At 51.6% G+C, this 11,091-nt stretch overlaps 1 protein-coding gene across 2 annotated transcripts; it reads left to right on the forward strand.

Moving 5' to 3' along the window:
- Positions 1–4,817: 4,817 nt before the first annotated feature.
- C1QA (complement C1q A chain) lies at positions 4,818–7,776 on the forward strand. Of its 2 annotated transcripts, none has more exons than XM_059997073.1 (3): positions 4,818–4,872; positions 5,814–5,983; positions 7,061–7,776. In XM_059997073.1, exons 2-3 carry the CDS (start codon positions 5,821–5,823, stop codon positions 7,633–7,635), a joined length of 738 nt encoding a protein of 245 aa, XP_059853056.1. In that variant the 5' UTR covers positions 4,818–4,872; positions 5,814–5,820; the 3' UTR covers positions 7,636–7,776. The 2 variants fall into 2 exon arrangements, with proteins under 2 accessions (XP_059853056.1, XP_059852976.1); XM_059996993.1 differs by having other exon boundaries at positions 4,862–4,872; positions 5,793–5,983.
- Positions 7,777–11,091: the final 3,315 nt, after the last annotated feature.

Here is an 11,091-nt window from a genome sequence, read left to right on the forward strand (position 1 = left end):
CGGCAAGTTGGGGGCGCTGGTGGAGGAGGGTGGGGGGAAGAAGGGTGGCGGGGGATTTAAAGGTGGGGGTAGGGTGGGGCTTCCCCCTTGCCTCTATGTGAGCTCCTTTGACGCTCGAATTATCCAGGCCTTCCTGGTGCCGCATTTCCTGGCTGTGGAGTCCAGGCAGCCCTCGGGACCCGGGGTCCATCCCCCACCAGGCAGAGGCCTGTCCTCCTTGCTGGCTCTCACAGCCTGCACTGTCTGTTTTCCAAACTCTCTCCTAATCCTCTTAATCTTTTTACATCTCATCTGCCTGCATGCCTGATGGCTTCCATTAGCGCCTTTCCAGTTCGACCCGCGATCTGTGATCTACACGTTGGGAACTTCTCCCAGAGCGGCTCCACCTGGCCCCTTGCAGGCTTGGCTGCTTCCTCCTGGGCAGCCAGGATGCTGGTCTCCAGCTGTGGCCAGCTGTTAGGGGAGTTTGTCTTCTTACTCTTCCCACAAAATCATTTGTGCTGTGTTTGGTCTTCTTTCTACATTTTTCCCTCAAACTTCTCAACTGGTCTCCGTGCATGGCCCCCTGAGCAGCAGGTGGGAATTTTGCTAAGTGCCTGCCACATGCCAGGTTCAAGCCACACTGATCAGAAACCTTGTCCCAGTCCGAGGGGTCACTGCCATTCCCCAGACACAGGAGTTCTCTCGTGCAAGAGCAAAAGGGAGGCAGATGCTGGATTTGAACCCATGCTGCCTCCATCTCCACAATAAATCATTTCTTGTTCTACAATGCCCTCCGTTTTTCATAAAACAATCCCCCAAAGCTCTTTTATCTGCCGAGAGAGGCAAAGAATAAAGAGCATGCCCTGAAAACGTGTAGCAGTTTCTGACAGCTCCCTTCCCAATTCCCAAACAACCCCCCAAAAAACAAACCCTGATCTTTTGGGTGGAGAGAAGGAGAATGGAAGGAGAGATTCAGAAGGCCCCAGAGGAGGGGAAGGATTTCACAAGAAAGCCAAGATGAAGACAATCTCCATAATAAAGAGCTGGGAAAAGGAGAACAAGCGGATAGGGTAGAGGGTCCAGGAGGTTTGTGTTTTTGAGGGAGAGGGAGTGCAAGAGGGAGGTGTGGGGCAGTGGATGGGAGAGGAAGGAGTATCCACGTCAACTCCATGTCCCCTTCTTGGTGTTCAAACAGTACCACAGGGATTTGAGCACATCCGTTCACAGGGTGGCACAAGGAGGAGGATTGTACGAGAATGTTCTCAGCAGCTCTCTTCATCATAACCGAAAATATCCACGAACGGGAGAAGGGCTGCAGGAAGTGCGCTGCACGCATGCCATGGAGTACTACTCAGCAATAACACAGCTGACTCTCACGAGCATGTGAAATGAAAGGAGCCAGACACAAAAGACACACACTGAACAACCCTGTTTACGTGAAGTTCAAGAACAGGCGGAAATAACCCATGGTGAGAGAAGTCGAAACGCTGGTCACATTGCGGGGAGGGGGGAGTACAGTTGTCCCTCAGTATCGGCAGGGGATTGGTTCCAGGACACCCCTGTATCCCCTCGGAGACCCAAATCCGAGGATGTTCAAGTCCCTTCTATAAAATGGAGAAGTATTTGCATATAACCTACCCACATCCTCCCCTATACTATACATCCTTTCTAGATTACTTATAATACCTAATACAACGTAAATGCTATGTAGATAGCTGTAAATACAAGGTAAATGCCATGTAGATGATAGTTGCCAGCGCAAGGCAAATTCAAGTTTTCCTTTTTTTGGGAACTCTGGAATTTTTTACAAATATTTTTGATCCCCGGTTGGTGGAATCTGTGGATGCAGAACCCTCGGACGCTGAGGGCTGACTGTACGACGAGGGGCACGAGAAAACTTGCTGGGGTGATGGAAATGTTCTGTATTTTGATCTGGGTGGCGCTAAAGGATATCTTCATTTACATGAGAAGCCATTGAACAGGGCACTTAAGATGTGTGCATTTTACCGTATGTAAATTATACCTCAATGTTTTTTCATTAAAAAAAAGGAATACAAGAACTTCAGAGTTACATTATATGCACATCTGACTATCTGTATTTTGCCTAGTAAAATTCAGAGTGAGAAAGAGCTAATGATGCCAATGAAAATAAGGTAAGGGATGCTGCCCGTCGCTCCAGACCCTCAAGGAGCCTATTCTGGAGCGTTTTCCTGCAGTCCCCGGGTCTGCCTCAAATCCAGAGCCTCTCGTGGTCTAAATGCCTCACCACTGAGTACAACTCTAAACTTTAAAGATTGAATTTCTTTTTTTTTTTTTTTTTTTTGAAAAAGGGAGTATATATGAGCCAACTGATATGCAAGTAAAGAACAAGAAATCTGTTCTGATGTCAAAGCTAAAAGTGACAGCATAGAAGTATCCCGAAATGGTAATACAGTCTCCAACATGGCCCTTTCCTAAGAATTTCTTCCAAGGGTAATACTGACCGTTTGCAATTATTGCCTTATATGCTGATTTTGGAACGCAGCCCTTGAGTGAGATGTGACTCCACCATAAGGAATTTGAGTAACTTAGAAATTATTTTTCTGGTTATTCCTTAGACCCTTGGCTATACTGTGGGATGGAGCGCCTGGATCCTCGCAAGCATGACAAGGGGTTTCCTCTCATCCCTATATCTCCTACCTCCCCTCCAAGAGCCTGAGCTCTGGAGAAAAGGAAGAGAACGCCATCCCTCTGATTGAAGGTGTCCCAGCTGTGACATTCACAGGGCTATTGCCAACCCATTACTTTTCACACTAATGATATGCTTATTACTATCGATGTCTTTTATTTCTTGGGAAGTGTTTAGACTCTTGTAACAGCCTGATAAGTGAAATCATCCAACACTTGGAAATAAGGCAAATAGATAACTGGTGTCCTTTCAAAGTCAAATTCGAGTAGTGTCTCACAAGCCTTCCTAAGGATCATCTGACACTCCAGGGGAATGTCACTTTGCTTGACTTATTATTTACTATTGATTAGGGCCCAGGCTCTATAAAGATAGCTGTTAGCTGGTACAAAACTGATAAGTTGCCAATTATTTTTGTCTGGTAGAGAGGCAAATGATTTCTTTTCAATACAGAAGATAGCCCCAACGTTAGGGTTTTATTGCCCTATAGAACATTAACCAGTTTTGTATATAACTTAGCAACCTTATGAATATTCCAGAATTCTTGGTTTTTTGGTTATTGTTGTTTTTGTTTTTACTAAATCTTTTTTACCATATATAAGTATATATAAATTTTTTTCTCATATCCTTCATTGCACTAGCTTTGTTCCTTCATTATAAGCTACAAAGAAAATTCACATGAGCTCACTATGTATTTCTACATGAATTGTGTATTTAATATTTTGAAAACTATATTTTGAGAAGCCTTTCACAGTATTTGTTTTTCCCTCATGCCGCCTCTGCCGTTCTCTGCTTCCCACCACTCTCTCATCTTGAGAAAGTGAGGCTCAGAGAGGTTAGGTAACTTGCCCAAGGTCACACAGATATTATTCATAATGATGATTTATTTTAATGTGGTGTTTGACAGTATAAACTTCCTCATATATTCATATAATCCCTCGGCAGCTCACCGAGGGGACTGTATCCCCATTTTACAGATAAAGAAACTGAGGTCTGGAAAAGTGATGTGGCTTGCCCAAGGTCATAGAGAAATTCTAGTTCCCCTAAGCCCCTGAATCCTGGGGAGCAGTAGAGGGGCTGGCAGGAGGAGCTCTGGGTCCCCACCCTTAAACCAGAGCATCCCCATCTAGATTTGTTGTATATATATTGTATGTCACACAAGATTGCAAATGAAAAAGGAGTCCCAAAGGCTTGAAAACCCTGGCCCTAGACTGTCTTCACCTGCCCAGGTACAACAGCCCTCCCTCTTCTCCTCCTCCTCTTCCTCTCCTCCTCCCTCTGGAAAGCAAAACAAAATAACAACAACGACAAAAAACATGGTCATGGGAAGAAACAGAAAGACATGGTCAGCCCAGGCCTGAACACATTGGTCTCCAGTCTGGAGGAGACAGAATCACTCAATCTAAAGAAAAACATTCTCCAGGTCCAAGGTGTCAATGACAAAGTGAGCTGTGCTGACAGGTAGTGAGCACCCCGTCAGTGAGAGTGAGTAAGGCTAGATGATCCATCCAAATGTTAACAGCAATTCTCTAGATGGGGTTTTGTCACTGATTTTTAAATGTTGATAAAAGCTAATTATTAAGTGGTCACCGTGCGTCCACTGTTTTGTATATGTATTATGTCATTAAAACTTTATAATATTCGACAAGGTAGAATCTGTTGTTTCCAATTTACGAACAAACAAACTGAGACCCCAGGAGGTTAAGTATCTTTCCAAGGACATGCAGCTAGGAAGTGGCAGGTCTAGGAAGCTGATTACTGAGCTTCCCATTACTGCTGCCCTGTTCTTCCTTCTTCTGTATTTCTGTATTTCCAAGCTTTGGCAATGAATACATGCTGCTTTCATAATCACAAAAGTCTTACAAGTTACTCATTTTGTAAAGGTTCCTTCTGCCCCGATGTTCGAGGCCTCCGTGGGTCTCACAGCCCTACCCAGTATCCCTACCATGGCCCCCCCGGCAGACTCCTGCCTTGCCGTCCCTGTCCCCACACCATCTGTGGCTGGGGTAGGAGGTCCCATGTCTCAGTCTTGCTGAGGTCTGCTCAAAATGTCCCTTGCAGGCCTGTGGCCCTAGGGCAACACTGGGGGTAGTTTCAGGGAAGGAGAAGGGGAAGTGGGAAGGGATGTGAAAGTTGGCCACAGGCCAGCACCGCCCTGCTTGGTGTCCCACAGGGGTCCCTGGGCGAAGGACGGGAGTATCCAGTGCATCGACGACCAGACGCAGGTGAGGCCAGCGCTTGACAGGGAGGGAGCTGTAAAGTTCAGGGAACCAGGAGGTGTGGCCCAGGAGGCTGGACCGGGCAGGGAGGGAGGGAGAACTCTGCTGGCTGGTTCTATGCCAGGACAGTGTTGCGGGGTGGGGGGGCTGGGGGGACCCTGATCTAGGACCCAGAATGAGTGAGTGAGGGGACTTTAACTCCAGGGGCTTGGGGGAGGGGGGAGGTAGTGACAGACCCATGAGCTGTAACCAAAGTTCCTGGGTTCTGCTCCCCACCACAAAACACAAGAAGCTGGGAAAAGGCTGGGGGTGTCAGAGTCCAGCAGAGGGGTCCCACGAAGGGATGGCAGAGAGCGCCAGTCAGCCCTCTGTCTTCCAGTGGGTGCTGAAAGGGGCCGAGTGTGTGGAGGAGAGAGCAGATGTGTGTGTCAGGTGTTTGTGAATTCTGGTGTGTATGCACAGCTCTGCCCTCTGGGTGAGAGGGTGTAAATTAAACAGGGAGCAGGCACTCAATAAATATTTGTTCAGTCACCTGTAGGAGTGTATGACTGTGTGTGTCCAGGTGAGTGGGGGGGGGGGGCACGTCAGTTTGGGTGTCAGTTTGTGTGTCCGGGAGTGTGTGGTGGACTTTTGAGTTTGCTTATTGTGTTACGTAGGTGCGTGAGCGAAAAGCTGTGTTTGTGTGTCTGAGTGTGTAACTATATGGGTATGTTCAGTTGCATGTGTGTATCTGTGTGAGTTTGTGGTTCTTTGTGTATGTTTGGGGTCCCTGCAGCTGGATGGAGGGTGGACATTGAAGGCCCTCGAGGGGGTGTGTGTGCAATGGTCGGGGAGATGATATATATAGACAGATAGAATTGGGCGGGGTTGGGGGTTCAAGTGTGGGTGTTGGGTGTGCATGAGTGTGTGATGTCCAGCCTGCCCAGGCCCTGCCCATGTCTCCACAGTGACACCATGGAAGCCCCCTGGGGCTGGCTGGTGATCGGTGTGCTGGCCATATCCCTGGCCTCTTCGGTGACCCAGGACGTTTGCCGAGCACAGGATGGGAGGGACGGGGCCGCAGGAATACCCGGCCGACCCGGACGGCCAGGCCTCAAGGGGGAGCGAGGGGAGCAGGGTAAGCCCTCCCTCTGAACCCCAGTCCCTCATCCCTGGGCTTCGCCTGGCCACCAGGGTGGAGGCTTGGGTTGGCACTGAGAAACAGGAGTCCACCTGGGCCCACACACACGAAGGCTCTGCAGTCTGCACTTGGTCCCAGGGGCCGAGGGGGGCCTAGCCTTCTTCCAAAGCCATGTCCACAGGCCCCAGTGGCCTCTCTGTATCCCCTTTACTGCCCAGGTCCTCCTTCTTTGGCCTCACCTTCCTCCTCTGGACAGTGGGTCACTGCAAGCAATGAATATGAAAGGTCCCAAAGCTGTGCTCAGTCCTTGGTCTTTGTTCAGTTACCAGAAAGATTAATGCCCTTGGCTTTAGACTCAGGAGCCCTTGTCTTGCTGTGTGACCTTGAGCGACTTACTGATCCTCTCTGAGACTCAGTTTCCTCATCTGTAAAATGGAGAAATAACCCCACCTAGCACATGGAGAGGGATCAATTCATGGCAACTATCTTTTTTGCTTCCAGCTTCCCCACAACTCTGTCCCTGCTTCCCCCTTCCCTGCCCCTTCAAGCTTCAGAAACTCTCATGTTCTAGAAAAAAGGCTAAGGGTGAAGGGAAAGGGAGGAGGGCACGACCAGAGCAGGAAAGGAAAGTCTCATGTAATCGCCCTGAGCCTCCCAGTCCATAGCAGACCACCAAGATCTGCACAGGCATTTGCAAACAGTCTGCACACAGGCGTCCTACATGTAGTCCGTGAATCTGAAGAAGTCAAGGTCAGTGCCCTGGGGAGAGTGTGGAGTGCACGGCTGTGGGCAGGAGTACAGTGAAGCCAGTGGACTGCTTTTCCCGGAACGTGACACTCCCAAGTGCCTGTTCACATTTCTCTCCATTTTACAGATAAAGAAGCTGAGGCTCAGAGAGGTTGAGACAGGAGCCCAAGGTCACGCACAGCCAGTCAGAATCAATGTCTTGAAGGCCCAGACACTCCCCCTATCCTCTATCCCACAGCCGTCCGGGGTCCCAGCCACCTCCCTGAGGTCTGGAGGACACTAGACCAATTGGGACTCTCACTCCCAATCTGGCCTTTCTCCCCACAGGGGCCGCTGGTATCCAGACAGGCGTCCGTGGCCTTAAAGGAGACCAGGGAGAGCCTGGGCCCCCTGGAAAACCTGGCAGAATGGGCTACCCAGGGCCCAGCGGCCCCCTGGGGCCCCCTGGCCTCCCAGGGTTGAAGGGCATCAAAGGCAACCCAGGAAACATCCAGAACCAGCCGCAGCCGGGCTTCTCGGCCGTGAGACGGAACCCTCCGATGGGTGGCAACGTGGTCATCTTTGACACGGTCATCACCAACCAGGAGAGCCCATACCAGAGCCACTCGGGCCGGTTCATCTGCTCTGTGCCGGGTTACTACTACTTCACCTTCCAGGTGGTGTCCAAGTGGGACATCTGCCTGTCTATCGTGTCCTTTGGGAGGGGCCAAGTCCAGCGTTCCTTGGGCTTCTGTGACGCCAACAGCAAAGGACTCTTCCAGGTGGTGTCCGGGGGTACGGTGTTCCAGCTCCAGCAGGGAGACCAGGTCTGGATTGAAAAAGACCCCAATAAGGGCCGCATTTACCAGGGTTCAGAGGCCGACAGCGTATTTAGTGGCTTCCTCATCTTCCCATCCACCTGAGCCCCTCCCCACCATGGCCTCCGCTTCCTGCTGTGTGACCCTGGCCCACTCACTCCACCTTTCTGGTGTCTATGCCCTGCTCTGTAAAGTCGGGGTGCTGTTGCTTTAGCTGCCTGAAGGAAGATCGTTTCTTGGAACTCTCCCTGGAATAAATACCTGAGTCCATGTCTGCTGAGCTTGAAGTTCAGTTGCTACCCTGGCCATGGGGAGGGAGGCTTAAGAATGACAACAATTACTGAGTGCTTGCAGGCCAGGCCTGCATTCAATATTTTACAATAAATATTTAGCAGGTCCTGGGAGCCTCATCGGCCTGGCCTCAAATCCTGGGCCACCATTTCGCTTACTAGGTGTCCAGTTACGTGCATTTTGTGTTACTTCAGTGACTCTCAGTTTCCTTATCTGTAAAGTGGGAATACTGATGGCACCTTCCTCAGAGGGCTGTTGGGAGGATTAAATGACTTAATATATGAAAATTACAGAGGAGTGCCTCGTGCCTAGTAAGGGTTACACATACGTGTTAGCCTTAATTATAGTTTGTTTAATCTTTACAGTGGAGCTCTGAGGTGGGTATTATGACCTTATTTTACAGATAATGAAACTGAGGCTAGGGGGCTGGGACAAACTTAAAGCCCAAGGTTAGTGTGTAAGGGGAGAAGCTGGGGTTTGACTCCAAGTCTTACTGACGCCCAAGCCTGTGTGTCTACCTACCACCCTAGCCAGCCTCCACAGACACACGCCTGACAATTGACACGTGTCATTTCCAACGCTCAACCGGAAAGGCACATCCAAGGGCATCCAGAAGTCTTCCTGAAGCCAGGTTGCCCGAGGCCAGCGCTGGACTTCGACCCCGGCAGGCACAGAGGCTGGGCTGGGGACTGGGAGGGTCTGGAATGTTTGTGGTGCATTCCCAGGGTCCCACTTAGCCTGTCTGGGTGCTGCTCAGAAGCAAAAAGCCCCACTATGCCCTTCGTATGTGAGAAAAGTAAGGCGACCAGAAGTTCAGTCCTGAAAATGTCCAGCGTCCTGTGCTTTTTCCCAGAGGAAGCCGATTTTACCTTTGTGCTGCACACGTTCATGTATGCACAAGAATACACATCACACTTGCACACACACCTCTCGAGATGCACGTGGACCTACATTCCTGGACCAAGACTCGTCTACGCCTCACCCAGACACCCACTCCCTGCGACCCACCGGCTGCACCCCTGGACGCACTCCTTACGCCTCCAGACCCACAGACGCACTCAAGGATACACATGCGTCATACCCGTGCACACCCACCTCGTACACCCACATGCCCCCATCAACCATCAGAAGTGCTCTCACACACACGTGTTCCAGACACACCCCTGACACGAAGGTGCACACACCCTCCTCTCCCTCTGACATGCGTGTGCCTTAGAAACGCCTGTGATCTCCAAGTCCTCATGTACCCACAACCTCCACGCCCGCCTTCGCCGCACACTCAAGACCCACTTGGAGGGGGGCCCAGGCCCATCAACAGCCTTCGGGGCTCAGGAGGAAGAGAGTAAGGCTCTGCAGCCCCAGAGCAGTTCTTGACTCCTCAGCCCCCTGCCCACCCAGAACACACACACCCACGGACTGGGAAGAGAAACAGATCTGTGAGCACCTACTGTGCGCTGGCCATTTTACAACCACGGATGCCTTTAATCCCAGCAAAATCGGTGAGGACCCTGAGGCTCACAGGAAGGAGACATCTACCCAAGGTCAGGACCCTGAGGCTCACAGGAAGGAGACATCTACCCAAAGTCACACTGCCAGAAAGTGGCAGGGCCTGAATTTGAACCAGGTCTGCCTGACCCCAAAGTGAAGGGCTTCTTTCATCGCAACGGGGCTCAAAGACAATGTCAGGGGTAGAGGGCCCGTAAGAAGCTGGAGAGGCCAGGCTATAGAAATGGCGGGTGCGGGGAGTGCCCCGCTGCTTCCTACCCTAAATTCCACTCATACCCACCCCTCTTCGCAGAGGCAAATCACTTGCCCCTCTGGAAGGAGGGGACCCAGCCGCAACCCGGGTGGGCGGGGCAGGGGCGGGCTGAGCGCGGGCTGAGGCTGCCACCTGCTGGAGAAGCCGGACCCAGGCAGGAAGGAGGTGAGGACTGAAGATGGGAGAGAGGCCTGGGTGCCATCGGCCGGGTCCCCCACCCCCCATAATGCTGTGTCCATCATTTCTGCTCTCTCCAGCCTTCCACCCACCTGGGAATTCCAGGGACAAGTACATTCACGTTGTCTCTCTTGTTGCACACTCTGCAGCCCTGTGCCAGAGGGTGGAGAGCCAGCTGGGAAGACTGAGGCCCTGAGGGTCACCCAGCAAAGCAGGGGCAGGGCTTGGAACTCTGCTCATGGCTGGCACAGGGCTATGCACTGTGTATGCATTAGCACTGCCCTGCATGGAAGCTACTGGAAACCCTCATTTACAGAGGAGAAATCAGTGCTCAGGGAGATCAAACCACTCACTCACATGGGTGGCAGGAGTGGAATCAGGGTTGGAACCCTCCACTGCCCATCACCTCCTTCCTCTCTGGAATCTCATGTGAGGAGAAGAAAGAGAGGAGGGGCCTCTCTCAGCTCTGCCAGCCTGGCCTCGACTGGCAACCCCTCACTAGCCATAATAGGCTCTGAGACGAGAGGCCAGGGATGGAGGTGAGGGAGGGGGTGCTGACAGGGAAGGTGGGATCATCAGGGGCCCCAGCAAAGGAACAGGCACCAACATGCAAAGCCTGGTCCTCCCCTACCACCCAGTATACAGATGGGATGACTGAGACCTAGGGGGCAGTGGTTTGCTGAAGGCCTCGGGGCCAGGGAGCGGCAGGGCTGGAAGGAGAACCCAAGGCCGCTGACTTTGTAGCCAGAGGAATCTGTCGGCCACAGCAGGCTGCCTGCTGTCAAAGTTTGCCCTGGATGTCCACCCCCAAGTAAGGCAAATGGGAGGGGGCATGTGGAAGTCTCTAGAATAAGACCTGTCACTTCACAGGTGCATGTGAGGCTTGTTTCTTAGGGCGGCTAAGCAGAGGGGTCAGAACAAGGCTTTGGACCCAAGAAACCATTCACTAAGTGACTTTGGGCAAGGGTTTTCACTTTCCTCAGCCTCAGTTTCCTCATCTGTACAGGGGGAATTATAACTTCCCCCTAGGGATCTTGTGAAACAACGGGGTCACAGGCACAGTAAATGGCAACAAACAGGGACGGGCATTAGCCGGGCTGAACTTGACTCTAGGGGAAGTCTGCCCGGCTGATGTTTACGTGCACACACACAGATAGGCACCCTTCAGCAGAGCCGGGGCAGCGGACATTTCCTCATTTCAGACACTCATGACCTGGAGGTGGAGGGACACAGGGACATCAGTGCGGTCAGCCTGGCTCAGCACCCAAGAGAAAGTATTGAGTCAGGAAAAATTATGGGAAAGGGGATGTGGTCTTGGGGAGAGGAGGGGAGGG

Source organism: Delphinus delphis, chromosome 1, assembly GCF_949987515.2.
Source record: "Delphinus delphis chromosome 1, mDelDel1.2, whole genome shotgun sequence".
NCBI classification, from domain to species: Eukaryota; Metazoa; Chordata; class Mammalia; order Artiodactyla; family Delphinidae; genus Delphinus; species Delphinus delphis.